Source organism: Ovis canadensis, chromosome 22 (assembly GCF_042477335.2).
Source record: "Ovis canadensis isolate MfBH-ARS-UI-01 breed Bighorn chromosome 22, ARS-UI_OviCan_v2, whole genome shotgun sequence".
NCBI lineage: Eukaryota > Metazoa > Chordata > Mammalia > Artiodactyla > Bovidae > Ovis > Ovis canadensis.
Window position 1 is genome coordinate 24,713,476 of NC_091266.1, and position 17,381 is coordinate 24,730,856.

At 42.0% G+C, this 17,381-nt stretch overlaps 1 protein-coding gene across 3 annotated transcripts in view; it reads left to right on the top strand.

The window, feature by feature from the left end:
• Positions 1-17,381, top strand: part of PAPSS2 (3'-phosphoadenosine 5'-phosphosulfate synthase 2) — a 106,305-nt gene that overhangs the window by 72,938 nt on the left and 15,986 nt on the right. The window contains exons 3-10 of one of the 3 annotated variants that reach the window (XM_069567925.1): positions 2,298-2,533; positions 3,629-3,767; positions 4,292-4,410; positions 4,536-4,649; positions 6,637-6,748; positions 9,929-9,943; positions 13,208-13,294; positions 13,727-13,932. In XM_069567925.1, the coding sequence (XP_069424026.1) occupies positions 2,298-2,533; positions 3,629-3,767; positions 4,292-4,410; positions 4,536-4,649; positions 6,637-6,748; positions 9,929-9,943; positions 13,208-13,294; positions 13,727-13,932 (1,028 nt within the window). The remainder of the gene's footprint in view (positions 1-2,297; positions 2,534-3,628; positions 3,768-4,291; positions 4,411-4,535; positions 4,650-6,636; positions 6,749-9,928; positions 9,944-13,207; positions 13,295-13,726; positions 13,933-17,381) is intronic. The other 2 variants (XM_069567926.1, XM_069567927.1) reach the window with 2 other exon arrangements.

The following is a 17,381-nucleotide window of genomic DNA, read 5'->3' on the forward strand; positions in this document are numbered from 1 at the left end:
ATAAATATTCCAATGATCTATATTAATACTCAGAGAAAGCAATGGCAACCCACTCCAATACTCTTGCCTGGCAGATCCCATGGACGGAGGAGCCTGGTAGGCTGTAGTCCATGGGGTCGCGAAGAGTCGGATATGACTGAGCAACTTCTTTTTCACTTTTCACTTTCATGCATTGGAGAAGGAAATGGCAACCCACTCCAGTGTTCTTGCCTGGAGAATCCCAGGGATTCTGGAGCCTGGTGGGCTGCCATCTATGGGGTCGCACAGAGTCAGACATGACTGAAGCGACTTAGCACCAGCAGGAGCATAGAGATATAGGTAGAAGTGAATGAAATAAAAACATGTATGTGCTTAGCAGAGGTCCTGGTCCCTAGTAACACTCTCAGTAAATACAACTGGTGTTACTAAAATGTTTTAAAATAAATATTCCAATGATCTATATTAATATTCAGAGAAAGCAATGGCAACCCACTCCAATACTCTTGCCTGGCAGATCCCATGGATGGAGGAGCCTGGTGGGCTGCAGTCCATGGGGTCGCTAAGAGTCGGACATGACTGAGCAAATTCTCTTTCACTTTTCACTTTCATGCATTGGAGAAGGAAATGGCAACCCACTCCAGTGTTCTTGCCTGGAGAATCCCAGGGATTCTGGAGCCTGGTGGGCTGCCATCTATGGGGTCGCACAGAGTCAGACATGACTGAAGCGACTTAGCAGCAGCAGGAGCATAGAGATATAGGTAGAAGTGAATGAAATAAAAACATGTATGTGCTTAGCAGAGGTCCTGGTCCCTAGTAACACTCTCAGTAAATACAACTGGTGTTACTAAAATGTTTTAAAATAAATATTCCAATGATCTATATTAATATTCAGAGAAAGCAATGGCAACCCACTCCAATACTCTTGCCTGGCAGATCCCATGGATGGAGGAGCCTGGTGGGCTGCAGTCCATGGGGTCGCTAAGAGTCGGACATGACTGAGCAAATTCTCTTTCACTTTTCACTTTCATGCATTGGAGAAGGAAATGGCAACCCACTCCAGTGTTCTTGCCTGGAGAATCCCAGGGATGGGGGAGCCTGGTGGGCTGCCTTCTCTGGGGCTGCACAGAGTTGGATGCGACTGAAGCAACTTAGCAGCAGCATATTAATACAGTAACTGTGTTTGGAAATTTCTACTATTTCTCTCATTTTCTGATACAAAAGAATGTACCAGAGATTCAGGAATCTCATTTCTCCTGTCCTACAACTGGACGTATTTTAAGAGGAATTTATCAGATTGCATGCTAAGTCACTTCAGTCGTGTTGCACTCTTTGCAACCCTATGGATGGTAGCCCACCAGGTTCCTCTGTCCATGGGATTCTCCAGGTGATAAGCTGGAGTGAGTTACCATATTCTCCTCCAGGGGAGGGGACAGGAGAGGAGGGGCAGGATGGGCTGGGGATATGGCTTAGGTGATCAGCTGACCCTCTTAGGGGTGCTGTGTGTGGGGATCATGCCACAGTACCCTGCTTTTGCTCCCAGGCACCTCAGAAATGACACTTGGTTTGTGGGCTTTTTGTATCTTTTTGTTTATAATTTGCTCCAACTAGGCCAGGGTGTCAGAGAAGGCAATGGCACCCCACTCCAGTACTCTTGCCTGCAAAATCCCATGGATGGAGTAGCCTGGTAGGCTGTAGTCCATGGAGTCGCGAAGAGTCGGACACAACTGAGCAACTTCACTTTCACTTTTCACTTTCATGCATTGGAGAAGGAAATGGCAGCCCACTCCAGTGTTCTTGCCTGGAGAATCCCAGGGACGGGGGAGCCTGGTGGGCTGCCGTCTATGGGGTCGCACAGAGTTGGACACGACTGAAGCAACTTAGCAGCAGCCGCAGCAGCAGGCCAGGGTGTAGTTATTTTGAGTCCCTTTTAGTTTCTTTGTATCTGTTGCTCCAGGAGCCCTTTGTTCAGGTGCAAGCACTCTAGTAAAGGGTCCCAGGTCCCAGCCTGTCTCAAAAGCAGAACCCCTGGGGACTGTGTGGAGCCTGCCAAGGTCTCCCTATTGACAAACCTCTTCTGCTTTGAAAGGCTATAATCCTAATAAAGGACAAATAGTCATTTCAAGATGTGAAAGAAATGCTAGTACTTAACTTTCAGTAAATTTCACTTTTTCTATATTTGAATGGTTTGGATTTGAGGTCAATCAAATGATTGTCATGAGGGTTTTAATTACTCTTGAATTAGGTAAAACTTAGAATCAATCACTGTTTATCATCTTCAACAGAGACATCTCCAGTCTTGTCTTGACTGTTCTCAACAGGTCTCTCTGGTGCTGGGAAAACAACGATCAGTTTTGCTCTGGAAGAGTATCTCGTCTCCCACTCCATCCCTTGCTACTCCCTCGATGGGGACAACATCCGTCATGGCCTCAACAAAAACCTCGGATTCTCTCCTTGGGACAGAGAAGAAAATATCCGCCGGATTGCAGAGGTGGCCAAGCTGTTTGCCGACGCTGGTCTGGTCTGCATTGCCAGCTTCATTTCTCCTTTTGCAAAGGTAAAATGACTTGGCAACATGCACGGTTCCCACACACAGCACCAGAGCTCTCCAATTGCCAGGAGGAGGAGCTGGTGGAGGGGAACAACAGAGAATGTCATGCTTTGTGTCCCCCACCTTCCCTCACTGCTCACTTGCTCCCTCATTTCCTCTCTTTAATATTGGTTATATAAAGAGAGTCCCTTCATTTCCAGATGCCAGGGCACCAGTTGACATAAACTCTTCCACTTTCACAACAGTAAGTACACTTGGCCAGACTTGAAAGGAAGAAAACTTTAAACAAGAAAACTCCTAAAGCTCAGTAAGTTTTATTTCTCCAAAAAGCCAGAGAGTTTGCCTGACTAAAGAAAACAGCAGTTCATTGACAAGGCATCAGGTTTTCTGTGTTTAATGTTGAAATCAACAAGGTAGAGTGTCAACTCCTCTTGTTTTAAAGCACAGAATTGCTGTGAGCTACAAATGAGACACAATGACTTTGAACATATCCTTCGAATGAAATGCCAGCGCTGTCTTTTAGTTGGGATTCTTTCCTGTGGTTTGTTTGTTTGTTTTTTCTTTTTAAAGTCCTTGGGAGAGTTGTTTAATAGAGTGAAACTTCTCTAAAGTGCTAATTTCCTGCCACCTCTGCAGAGCTCAAACCCTAGTGTTATCTTACGGCCGTGGAAGACCAGAGTACAGTGTTTGTGATGAGTTTCATTGTGAAACCTCTTCTTACTTTCTGTTTTCAATACTCATTTATCTGGCTACTTCAGGTCTTGGTTGTCGCACACGGTGTCTTTGTTGTAGCCTGTGGACCTCTCTAGTTGTGGTGTGTAGGCTCTCTAGTTGTGGTGTGTGGACCTCTCTAGTTGTGGACCTCTCTAGTTGTGGTGTGTAGGCTCTCTAGTTGTGGACCTCTCTAGTTGTGGTGTGTGGACCTCTCTAGTTGTGGTGTGTGGGCTCCCTAGTTGTGGAGCTTAGTAGTTGCAGCGTATGGGATCTTAGTTCCCTAGCCAAGGGTCACACCTGTGTCCCTGCATTGGAATGCGAATTCTTAGCCTTTGGAACACCAGGGAAGTCCCTCCTCTCACATTCTTATACGTAACTTTTTCCCAGGATCGGGAGAATGCCCGCAAAATCCATGAATCAGCAGGACTGCCCTTCTTTGAGATATTTGTAGATGCGCCTCTAAACATCTGTGAAAGGAGAGACGTAAAAGGCCTCTACAAACGGGCCCGAGCTGGGGAGATCAAAGGTAAGACGGCCAGCTCAGTAGCCCTTTTGCCACTTACTTATGCCACCAATTTGTATGTCTGTCCCCAGAAATCTGTCTGAGGTTTCAAAGACTGTTTTTCAAAACTACATATAGCGCACACAACTTTTTATCAAACCGTAATATCTTCAATGTCTCCATGGGCTTGGAAAATGTGGGCTTGTATTTCTTAAGAACTGTCACCCCAGCCACAAGCAATCAATTTTGGACAACTAAAACAAATATATGTATGTGACTGTGTGTGGAGGAATCTTTCAGAGTTTTCCTCCCTCTTGTCTTCCTTTTCCATTCTAATTAACTGCAGAGGGCTTGGACTCAGGTTTTATTGAAAACACAGGTGTAAGTGTTCTTACCTATGGCTGGAGGTCAAGGAAGGCTGTTTGACCTTTTCTGTTTTAACCTGAGTACAATGTTTGAAAACACTTATTCCAACCTGTGCTATGTCTTATTGAGTCAAAACATTGTTCTGTTGGTGCAGATGTTACTTTCAGCCTTCTGCTTTGCAGGGTTTACGGGTATTGATTCTGATTATGAAAAGCCTGAAACTCCCGAGCTTGTGCTTAAAACCAATTTGTCCTCCGTGAGTGACTGTATGCAGCAGGTGGTAGAGCTTCTACAGAAGCAGGTGGGTAGACTGAACTTTTTAAAAAATAATAATAATTTTACAAAGTCATGAGAGATCATCTATTTACTGAAGTGTCCTTTATGTAGTTTTCATTCCAAATGGTTACCAAGTCTGCTTCCTTTCAGAACATTGTACCCCACACTGTAATCAAAGGCATCCACGAACTCTTTGTGCCGGAAAACAAACTCGACCAAGTCCGAGCTGAGGCCGAAGCACTCCCTTCATTATCAATTACCAAGGTAAGAGGATGCAAACTGGCTGACAGAAAATTTGGCTTAATATCAGTTATTATAATCCATTTACAGTTACTCTCAACAATAAAGTAGATATGAATAAGGAAAATCTAATTCCTATAAAGAAAAATGCCTGCTTTCGCCAGCTTTTTCTTTTCTTTTTTTTTCTTTTTTGACTGCTTTTCCAAGAATATCTCTCACCAAGAGTTGCTACAAAGCAGCTGATCAATTTTATGTTCCGGAAGATAACTTCTACACTTGCAGAGGACAGTTGTATATAGTTGGTGTTATACTTTCAGTTATGCCAACATACAGGCATTCTGTGCTAAGTCGCTTCAGTTGTGTCCAACTCTTTGTGACCCTCTGGACTGTAGCCTGCCAGGCTCCTCTGTCCATGGGATTCTCCAGGCAAGAATACTGGAGTGGGTTGCCATTTTTTACTCCTGGGGATCTTTCTGACCCAGGGATTGAACCAGCGTCTCTTGTGTCTCCTGAATTAGCAGGTGAGTTCTTTACCACTAGCGCCACATGGGAAGCACTGGGCAGTAATTATTTGTTGACAATTGCCAAGAAAATAGTTTGTCCAGAATATAAGTGTTTCTTGGACCACTGAGAAGTTTTACTAAAACAAAAAGCAACCCTAATCTAAAATGATATGAATGCCTTGATCTTTTTCTGCACTGCACATCCCACTTTGCCTTTATCAGGGAGAGTCCAGTCTAAGTAGAGGGAGTTTTAGTTACGTGGATTTACCACCTGGACGATGTTAAGATGCAACCCCAGCAAACAGCCCTGCAAATACCTTGGCCTCTTTAGGGCTTCCTGGTGCTAGTGGTAAGGAACCCACCGTAAAGAACCCTCCTGCCAGTGCAGGAGACAGAAGGGATGTAGGTTTGATCCTTGGGTTGGGAAGATCCCCTGGAAGAGGAAATGGCAACCCACCTCAGTATTCTTGCTTGGAGAATCCCATGGACAGAGGAGCCTGGTGGGCTACAGTCCATAGGGTTGCAAAGAGTTGGATGTGACTGAAGCAACTTAGCATGCATGCTCTGTAGATTAGGGTTAGTTGGTTCATACAAGGTGATGAAGTCTTCAGTGGTAACCTCTTGGTATCCATTAAAACCCTGGACATTTTTATGAGGCAGAGTACACTGGGAATGTGCTTCAGCTCATGAATACCCCAGGCTATAGTAAGTCATGACAAGTTTATAAACAGAGCTCCCTGACTCTACACAATAAATTTTGAGTTCTCCAATGCTTCAGGCAGATGAGAAACACATAATTATAATTGTGAAATTTGAGTTCCAATAACAGAATGGTCTGCAAGGGACAGAGGAACTACAGAGAATCTGATGATTAATTTTTTTGATCCTAGGGATGACAGGGAAGATTTCAAAGCAATGCTCCACAAGCTGGGTTTTATTTTTTTTAATTTTTGAGATGGATTTTAAATGATGAATAGGGTTTTCAGGTAAAGAGGGGGATGGGCTTGAAACCATGTGTGTGTTCAGACTACACATAGCCTGGCACTAGGCTAGGCTCCTGGGTGGGGAGAGGTGGCAGGTGAACATTCCTACAGGAGCCCCTAGGGCCGGAGCTAGTATCGTGCTAAGAAGTTTGGACATTTATCTTAGTTCAATCAAATAGCTAGCATATTGGTGAAAACAGTGTAGCCAAACCATAATTATTATGAAATAAAGAATGTACGGTGAATCTTCAACACAGTCACAAATTGTAAGAATAGATATAGCCCAAAGTGCTCCAAGAAGTCATCCCAATTTGGAATCCTTTTGCCACCCTCCCAATAGAAGGTTCTAGACTCACACCTCCAGCCCCTAGATCATAGGCCAGCATCACATCTGGGAATGCTTAACACATAAAGTGTTCTGCCTTCATTCTCTTCTTAACTGAGTAAGAATGGACTGCCCTGGGGCCGGATGGCTGGAACACAGCGCTCCTGGAAACGTTCACCTGCTTTTTTTGTGTTTTGCAGCTGGATCTTCAGTGGGTCCAAGTTTTGAGTGAAGGCTGGGCCACTCCCCTCAAAGGTTTTATGAGAGAAATGGAGTACTTGCAGGTTATACACTTTGGCACCCTGCTAGACGGTATGGGTTTTTGTTTGTTTCTTACTCTTTATCCTTAGAAAAATATTTCTCAGAAACATTTCTTAGAAAAATATTTCTCAGGAACAAGGAATGCTAATCGTTGGTTTGTAAAACATATTTTGAAAATATGTATTTATGATGTGTCCAATTATGTATAAGCTTCCATTTTTAGGATTTTTTTTTTGTTTTTGTCCTCAAAGGATTATTGATTACCAAAAGCTAAGAAACCAAAAAATGAAGGTTTAACTTCCACACAGTCAAGAGAAGGTTAAGTCTGCTTCATCTCCACTTGCCCTTTGCTGGCCCTGATATCAGAAGGCAGTGGACAGTGAGAAGCACCATTACCAGCTGCCGGGACCATCCTGGGGGAGCCAGGGTGAACTCCGCATCACTGCTGGCTTGTGGGATGCCTCCCATCCTCCAGCAAACACTACTGCAGCAGCTGCCTTCCTGGGTGCATAGAGTGTGGCTATTCATGTCCATACATGAAATATATTAGGATGACTTCATCCACTAAATTCTAGTAGGGGATTTTAAGGCAGCTTTCTGGGCAGAAGCTGAATGGCTTTTAGAGAACTGCTCTTGTCAAGGTTGGAAGGATGTGTTATTCAGAACGCTTCCGGCTCCTTCTATGATCATTTCCTTCCTAGAACTGTCTTGACCTTATCAATTAGCACTTATCTATTTCAAGATCTTGGGTTATTATTGATACATGGGAAAGGGATGGTGATAGATGCACTGTGAATGTATAATACTGAGCAGGGCTTCAAACCTTTTTAGGAAGAAAAATCAGGTGTTCCTTCTTGAGAAAGATGTTTGTGTTCTAGGCTTGTGCCCAGGGAATGGGACATAAAGCAACTCCAGCTGCAGTTAGGCTTCAAACCTCCCCATACTCTCCAGAAGTCTCCTTAATTCCTACATAATTAATAAAAATAGTTACCAGGGATATAATACGTAGTCCACCTCTGCCTAAGTAGAGGCAGAATATCATAGTGGATAAGAGTGAGCCATGGAGCCCGACTCTGGGTTCATTTGCCAGTGATTAGCTATGAAGTTGGAGCACATTACTTAAACACTCTGGGCCTCAGTTTTCTCATCTGTAAAATGGGGATGTTAATAAAAGTACCTACCTCATTGGGACTTAAAAGACTTAACCTTCTCATTGGGATGTTGAGCATTTAAAAGGATACCTCGTCCAACATATTCCATATATTGTATTCCATAAAATATATTCATATATTAACACCTCCCCACCACCCCCATGCACAATTAAAAGGACATGAAATTCTTGAACAGACTAAGAGGCTTATCTCTAGTCACATCCATTTGGAAGTAGCACAGATAAGATGTTCATCAGCTGGCTAACAAATATTCATTGAGTGTCCTTGGATGTCAGGTTTTGTTCTAGCTGCTGGAGATAGATAACGAAGACAGATATGAGCTTGCTGGGTCAGGCTGTGCAGTTCATCTTCTGAACTCTATGGAGGGGTTTTCCAACCACATTAGTGGTTGTCAAGCTTTTTTGTTTTTTTAAGTCATAGCTGTTTCAGTGAAATCTGAGGCCATGTATAGAGCAGATGAAAATGCAACTGCTCCTGTAGAAGGGGTGGACTCAGCCTTTCTCCTACCCATCAGCAGCCCTGGGAGCATTTACTAATAGCATAAGGCAGGTGAAACACTCTGTCCTCCACCGTACCGTGTTAGTCTCATGGAAGAGCTTGGCTCGATGGATTTTGAACTGAGTGAAAAGTGAAGTCACTCAGTCGTGTCCGACTCTTTGCCACCCCATGGACTGTAGCCTACCAGGCTCCTTCCTTCTCCAGGGCATCTTCCCAACCCAGGGATCGAACCCGGGTCTCCCACATAGCAGGCAGACACTTGACCACCTGAGCCACCAAGGAAGCTGCTGGACTGAGTAGACAGGGTTAGATTTCAAAAATGACGTGTCTCTATATCAGAAGGTTGGGCGAGATACTATGACACGAATATCATTTCATTTTAAGCAGCTTATGGAAGCTTGAGTCACCGCCATTGAAAATTTGAAATAACTTTTATAGTCACAGATGTGGCCATTTTCATCCACCATTAAACAATTGCACATCTTGATCATTTAACAGTCTGCAAGTAAGGTTTCTATTCTGACGCTGTCTCCCAAAACTATTTTTTGGTTTTAATTTCCTCAAATGTTCACAATTTCTCCCATAGTTAAAAAAAAATTAGTTCAGTATTAAAAAAAATTAGTCCAGTATACTCAGTCCAAAAGCAAAATAAAAAATCACTGTTTAGTGTTTTTGATGATTATATGAGTTACTCCTTGTATTACTCAAGGATCTGTTTTCACGTCAGTGAAAACACTTATTATCACTTTATTTCTCACTGGATATATAGTTTCAAGGTTGTCACAGATTCTCCAATGATAAATGTCACATCTAAATTTACAAATGGAACCTTAAGCTTATATTCTTGACTGGTGGTGTCCAAGTAGGTTTAAGACTTGGCAGCCTTGTGTGACCTGCTCATTTAATGGCAAGTCTTCTGTGCCTCTGACTTTCTAAGGCAGAGCTTGAGAGCTTTCCTACATATTGCCAGCATTTATTCAGCACATAAGGTGTTCTAATCCTGGTGCTTGACATTGAACATCACGTTTAATCTGGATTAATGCCACTGTGAAGGTGTTTTGTCCATATGAGGGAATAGTATTGGGAAGGTTAAATAACTCACTTAAAGTCTGGATTCAAATGCAAGTTATCCTGTTTCTATATCTGCACTTTTTCTACTTTCATGTCCTCCAAACATCTGGAATTCTAGGATATTCTAGAGCAGCTTGCCTCCACACTTCCCAAAGGGTGACAGTAGTTATAACATCACTGATTTATAAGAGGCAACTACTTGCTGAAGTTGGAGGGGCTTTTGACATATAATTATTTAAAAACATAATCATTTAAACAATACTTTTGGATTGTATTGGACAGTATTCAATACAAATTCTGTTTTCTCCAGCTTTTTGCTGTCTTATATTCTCTATTTTTAGAAATGGCTATAGCAAAAATCTCAGTAATTTGTATGTAGTATGTATAAAGTTTCGTAATAGGAATTTATTCTTTGACATTGTTGCTTTACTATTATTTTGCTGGAAAGTTGAAAACAATATTTTTCTTAACTGTGTTTGTATTTCTCTAGGCATGTTCCTTCCTGGTATGTACTTTAACTTCCCAAGTAGTTAAATTATTATAATTAGATGTGTTATATTAACTAGAAATGGTAAGGATATGACTTAAAAAAAAATCTAAATGAAACAGTTGGAATTGCTAACAGTTCATGATCCAACCAGTTATGAAAGAATAATACTGCCTTCTGTTGATAGGGGTCCAAGTAACAGGAAATTTCTGGATCAGATGCAGCTGTTGTTTATAATGTATTCAGCTGACAAAAGTAAAGTTGTTTCTAAATTTTTATTGCATATTTGTTCTTGAGATTTTAAAAATTTATTATTCTTTCTGCTAATTACTTCTACTGAGTGTTTGTCCTCATTTAGTTTCACAAATCTGGAATTTTTTTTCCCATTGCATTTATAAAACATTTTTAATTGATGAAAGATAAGTCAGTTTTAGAGGCAATTTAAAATGGATGCACCTGGTTGGATTGTGGGTGATTGTATTTCATTTGTTTGTGATAAGTGATTATGCATGAATTTAATTTTAAGCTATGATGATTGATAGTTATAAAACTGGTAATAAATACATGCCCATTGTGAGTGTAAATGTCTATACTGTACCAGAAGAAAAAGGTAAAATTCTGAAGATATCATTTATCTTGAGTATTATTTTCATCATTGTTATTTTTCCTTGAAAAAAGATTAGTCAATAAAAAGTATTTTAGTTTTTGCCTAGGAACAGTGCCAAACAAATGATAAGCATATCTGCAAGGTTAAAACAAGAAGCTTGACAATTATTTACAGCAAAAGCAAAATTATTCAGTTAAACATGAAGTAAGTGCTGGACTAACTATAGCTAAAAAACCATGATATTCTTTTTCACAGTAAAATAATCAGGGTGGTTCCCACCAGAGTTGAAGCACATAATGGAAAAGGACTGAAAGCCCAAGTCAATGTCTAAAGCTATAGAGGATATTTCAGCACAGAGTTAAATAGTAGGATAATTTTATGTGTTATCAATGGAGAAGTTGATTAAAATAGGGAAACAACAGCAAATTTTTTGCCTGTGTGGAGTTATACCTACAGGTGCATGAGATCAGTTGGCATTTTTCCTTGGTAGAACTCCCTTCCACAACATCCCACAGATTAGCTGTCTTGACAACCTATCAGGGAGAGCTGTGTCCTTAGTTGGGATTTTCAGTCAAGGCCAAGATGAAGGTGGATCAGAGGCTACTCTGGGCTGGAATCTAGTGGACCAGAAGAGGCAACGGCAACAGAAGGGTGGAGCGTTCTTTGGAATGAAACCCAGAATCACTGGTGGAAGGCGGCGCTGCAAGCACATTGCAGGCAAAGCTGGGCTTCCTCCAGCGCACGGCCGACCTTTTGCTTTACATCTTGTTTTACTTTATTTTAATCAAGCTACTCTTCATAAGCAGTGTGGTCAGTAATCCACAATCCACAGAAAGCATGATTTCTAATGAGATCATCAGCATCCTCGAAGGTGTGTTTCTTTGCAGGCCTCCTCTTTTTATCAACTATACTATGCGGTGGGCTTAATGATCTTTCCTCATAAATTAATAGAGTGCTTTACAGTATGGCTCTTCCCAGTAACCCAGGGATGTACATATTATTTATGATACTGTTTTCCAAGTGGAGAAACTGAGCACAGAGAAGGTGAGTGACACCGGTAATAAATAGCGATTACTTGGCTTTGAGTTTAGTGCTCTCTGTAGAGGGCTTGCTCGGACTACTTTTATTGTCTCTGAACTTTGAAACAGAGGAGTTGTTTGAGCAACAAAAATCATTACTGTGCGGCTATCTTCCTTGTTTAGAAGGCACCCAGAGCAGATTGCAGGATTTTATGATGGACATAATTTGTTTATTGCCGGAGGTTACCATCTATATCTGGTGACATTCCTTATGTCCTAGTAACTTTTAGGCAGTATTTTAAATGTGCAAAGTGATATACCTGGAAACTTTTGTTTCATAGCTAACAGGAGAGTATTATGCCCCGAGGGGATAGAATTCAGACCTCAGACCTCTATCAGAGATAGTCTAAAGTTGGATTTTGACAGGATTTACAAGGCTTCATTAATCTATGGTACATTGCCTCCAATCCATAAGTAATAGTATTTGCCTCCTGTTTTGAATTCCTGAGTTTGTAATGGGAAAGAACACCTCTCACTCCATATCTCCATATTTGATCTGTTTCTTTAACTTTTGTATTCTATTGCTTTTTTAAAAAATTTATTTATTTTAGTTGGAAGCTAATTACTTTACAATATTGTAGTGGTTTTTGCCATATGCTGACATGAATCAGCCATGGATGTACATGTGTTCCCCATCCTGAACTCCCTTCCCACCTCCTTCCCCATCCCATCCCTCTGGGTCATCCCAGTGCACCAGCCCTGAGCACCCTGTCTCATGCATCGAACCTGGATTGGCGATCTGTGTCACATATGATAATATACATGTTTCAATGCTATTCTCTCAGATCATCCCACCCTCGCCTTCTCCCACAGAGTCCAAAAGACTGTTCTATACATCTGTGTCTCTTTTTCTGTCTCGCATATAGGGTTATCATTACCATCTTTCTAAATTCCATATATATATCTATTGCTTTTTTTTTTACAAGTTTATCAATAAGGGGATGTTGCCCATAAGCTTACATTATACATAAAGCCCCATCTCTGGGAACCCTGGCTCACATGAGATACCTTTGTTTAGCTAAAATACCTTTAAGCTAAAATACCTTTGTTTAGCTCATGGGAAACATCCTGACTAGGCCCACCTGAGGATGGCTGCAGTGGGGAAGATATTAACACATCCCCTCATGAGTCTGACTGGAATTAGGAAATGTTTGACTTTATCCCCTCCCCTTTGGGTATAAAAAAAGCCTGGATTCAGGAAAGATGGTTCTCTCAGACGCGAGTTCTCTCAACTTCCTTGTCTGCTGACTTCCCAAATAAAGTTGCCATTCCTTGCCCCAACAACTCGTTTCTCATAGACTGGTCTGAGCAGCAGTCAAGCTTAAACTGGTAACAAGTTGATGTTTTCTTTACTCACCTTTCTTTCATTCCCTTCTGAGTCTTGAACTTGGCAACACCCCCCAAATTGCCCAAATACTCTTTAGCATTACACCCTTAATTCTGTGCCCCCATTTTCTCACTGTAAGTACAACAGAAAGTCTGACATACTTGCAGGAGTGTTGGGGCACCATTACAAAAGCGGGGAAACAGCTGTGTAATCTCTCTTACGTTCTCTGGCTTCATTAAGGAATCACAGTCCTCCCTTCCCATCTTCAGGGGGTTGGTTCCAGGATCCAGTGCATGCTCCAGCCCCATGGTCCAGCCTCTGGATCTGTGGATTCCTCATCCACGATTCAACCAAAGGTGAATCCTGTATAAGGCTTGCTATCTGCAAGATGGTTTAATCTGCAGGTGCAGAATTCGCAGAGATGCCGGGCATTGCCTTTATTTGGTCTAATTGGATTTTTAAAGACTAAGCTCCCTAGTGTGTGGAAGTCAGGACGGAACTTTCCAAAGGGAACTCAGAAGGGAGACAATCCCTCCTGGGCCTCCAAGTCACTTACTGAAGCCATCTCCACAATTTGAAACGGCTCACTTTTCTCAAATGCTCCATCTCTTGCTTTGAGAAGCCTCTTCTCAAAGGATTGATCACAGATTCTAGAAAAACTAGTGCAGCAGCACAGCTATGTTAGAGTAGGTCTTGATGCCTTTTGCAGGACATGGCACACACAGGAGTCCCCTTTAAAGGAGCACATGCCTCGTACCCCACGTTCACACATCACGCTCTTTCCACAGATGGAGTGATCAACATGAGCATCCCTATAGTACTGCCCGTCTCTGCAGAGGATAAGACACGGCTGGAAGGCTGCAGTGAGATTGTCTTGACACACGAAGGACGGAGGGTGGCTATCTTACAAGATCCTGAATTCTACGAACATAGAAAAGAGGAGCGTTGCTCCCATGTGTGGGGCACAACGTGTGCAAAGCACCCCTACATCAAAGTAAGTGGCAGAACCTGCAGAAGGGCTTTCTTTCAACTTGGGGTGGAAAAAAAAACCTTTTTAATTCCTTCACGAAGGACTTAGAAAAATTGGGATGAGATGGAAAAATGTGTTTCTAAGGGTGGTCTTGCAGGCTTTGCCTGGGGAGATCTTTTTCGTTAGGGAAAAGAAATGACTTTCTGTTTGAGAGTTGGTCTGAATGGTCTCTTGTGATGGCCGGTCCCCTCAGCTAAATGGGAAACAAATGGACCGGAGAGATAATTTCGTCTAGCATCCTGAGGGGAGGACTAAAATCATAGCTGCGCTATGCAAAAAACCACAGTCAGAGCTTGCAGCCCTGTTTATCTTGAAATTCACAAGGGAAGTCAGTTTCTTCATACAGACTGGATCCAACTGACCTCTGGAAAGAGACTTGGAGTTCACGCTCTGTGGCCATTGTTGGGGAGGAGGGTGGTGGTCAGTGACACTCTCTCAGTAAACAAAAGCACAAATAGCGGCAGTTTCCAGAAGGAAAATGCCATGTTTTCATCAGTGGATATTTTTAAGATTGAAAAGTGTGTTCATCTGATTAGGATTGTTTTGGAGTCAATCTGCCTAAAGGCAAAATAGACTAAAAGTTTTCAGATTCCTTTACAGCTTCTAAATGTTGGCAGTGATAGGGTGGGATGGCAAGGAGTGGAATTGCTAGATGTGGTTCATTTTCCATAAAGAAAAATACGTGAAATTGAATGCAAAAGCCATCCTTCCTCCAAGATTAGAGCGCTAGAGCTAAAATAAGAAAAGACACATTATAGTGATTTCAGAAAGTTCACAGGGATAAAGAACCATTTGCAACCCAGGAGACTCTAGAAAACCTTGTGATTAAACAAGGCAGTCCTCTCTCTGGCCCTCTGTTTCTTCATTTATAAAAGGAGTGGACCAGATTCAGAATAACTCCAAGATCCGAGATATCTTCCAGTCCCGTGACTGCACACAATGGATGTGTGAAGAAACCTGTCCAAATCTGTTAGACAGAACTTTTTTTTGGTTGTGAACTGTTGCAAGGTAGAGAGAGCTTTTTCAAGGCCCCTGGTGGAACACAGAGGTCAGTGGGTGAGCAAAGCAGCTTTTCATTTATTGGACACAACTTTTCACCCTGCTGATAGGCTCAAAGCCATCTGAACATTTTCTCTCCAAGAGGCTGGCAGACAGTCATTAAAGTAACTGGACAACAGCTATTTGAGGAATTATATTCCAAGTCTTAATTATGCCTTTATTTCATTCCTTCTCTGAGCATAATCCTATAGGTTTAGGATCTTACCTGCACTCAGTGACCTAAAGCGCAGTGATCCTGCTTCATGCCAGTTCAGATACTTTCACTTTGGGGGCCTAACACGCACATGCACATCGTTAGCACTAAAGAGAAAAAAAATCCAAAGAATTTCTTAAGCAGTTACTTCTTTTTATCTTGTCTTGCATCAGGTGTTGGCAGTTGGAGGTCAGAATTTCTTAGATGGTGAGAGAGTGGTGGTGTGATTCATGGCCTTGACAATATAGTCAGTGACTCGGTACTGTTAGATCATTAGGGGGACTCAGTCAACATTCCCAGTGAGCTCATGGTGAGAAATGAGCCATGGATAACCTGAGAGAGAGAACCACTCACCCTGAATAAGCTACACTTTGAGTGTTGAAAGTGTGTGTATGGGAAAGGAACGCTCCTTATTGCACATTTTTGTTTTTTTCCTTTAAGGTTCTTTTAAAATTTTTTATTCATTTTATTTTTGTCCGCACTGGGTCTTCAGCTCGCAAGCTTTCTCTGTTTGCAGCGAGCAGAGGGCTCCTCTAGTTGCGGCGCACCGGCTTCTCATTGTGATGGCTTCTTTTGTTGCAGAGCCCGGGTGATAGGTGCATGGGCTCAGTAGTTGAACGCATGGGCTTAGTTTCTCCACAGCACGTGGGATCTTCCCAGACTGGGGATTGAACCCATGTCCCCTGCATTGGCAGGTGGATTCTCAACCCCTGGACCACGAGGGAAGTCCCACTGCAAATCTTGTAGCACCTTGAAATTCACAGTAATTAAACATTAAAAAAAATTTTTTCAGAACCCCCAATTTTTCCAACAGTAGTTTCTTCCAAAAGTATTCATAGGCCTTCTTGTATTTCCACGTGGCCCTGGGAGTTATATTTGCATGGAAAGTGGTCAGTCACCAAAGAAACCGTCTGCCTCTGTTACACAACCCCTCACTGCAGTTTGCCCTGACCTTCCATCCCGATCCTCCCAACCCTCCCTCTCACTAATACGGAACCACAGATGAGATCAGGAGGAAAAGCAGGCGAAACTTGTAAAAGTAAAGCTTAAAGGAATCCTGTTGTCTTTTATCCGTGGCTCTCAAAGCTTTTCCAAATGGTAATTGTTTCTCACACGCTCCTGTGAGCATCTAAGAATCATTATTCCTCTTTCACGATGTAGATACCAAGAGTGACGAATAGGAGGGAAGGTTTTTATATCCTTTAGCCCTGCAGTGAAGGCTATTATCGTTAGTTTGCCCAACATCATCACCTGTTTAAAAATGGCCCATGACCAGAGCCCTCCCTCACAGACTTTGATTTCACTGGCCTCGGCTCAGTTCTGCATGTCATGGGTTTTGAAGCTGTTTGTGGTTCTAATGTACTGTGAAGGTTGAGAACCATGGCGTTAGATAATTATCCGGGGGCTTTTCTCATGGGGCTCCACCAGGATATATCCTGCAAGCACCTCACACTCAACATGGGCAACTTCACCCCAGCGCGGTCCCCTGCCTGTGTGCCCCCCAGTTCTATGAACAGCTCCACCATCCAAGCCGTGGTCCGTGTGCAAATCCTGTATAGCATTCTTTTTTTTTCTTTTATATTTTCAGACATAAGATCAACAACATTCGTTTTCCATAATGAATTTTCTGGTTTTAATGTACATCTTCTGGCATTCTGAAAAAATATATTCTTAATTTTCCGTGTTATTTTCAAAGTATTATTTTTATTTAAGTTGAAGTATAGTTGATTTACAATATTACGTTAGTTTCAGGTGTACAGCAAACTGATTCAGTTATATGTGTATATATACACAGACACACACACACACACACACACACACACACATATATATATCCTTTCTCAGATTCTTTTCCCATATAGCTTACTACAGAGTATGGGGTAGAGTTCCCTGTGTTATACAGTAGGTTCCTGTGATAATCTATATTATATATAGTGGTGTGTATATATTAATCCCAACATCCTACTTTATCCCTCCCCTTTTGGTAACCATGTTTGCTTTCTATGTCTATAAGTCTGTTTCAAAAGTAAGTTCACTTGTATCATTTTTTAAAGATTCCACATATAAGTGATATATTTGTCTTTCTCTTACTTCACGTACTACAATAATCTCTAGGTTGGTCCATGTTGCGGCACGTGGCATCGTTTCACTGTTAATGACT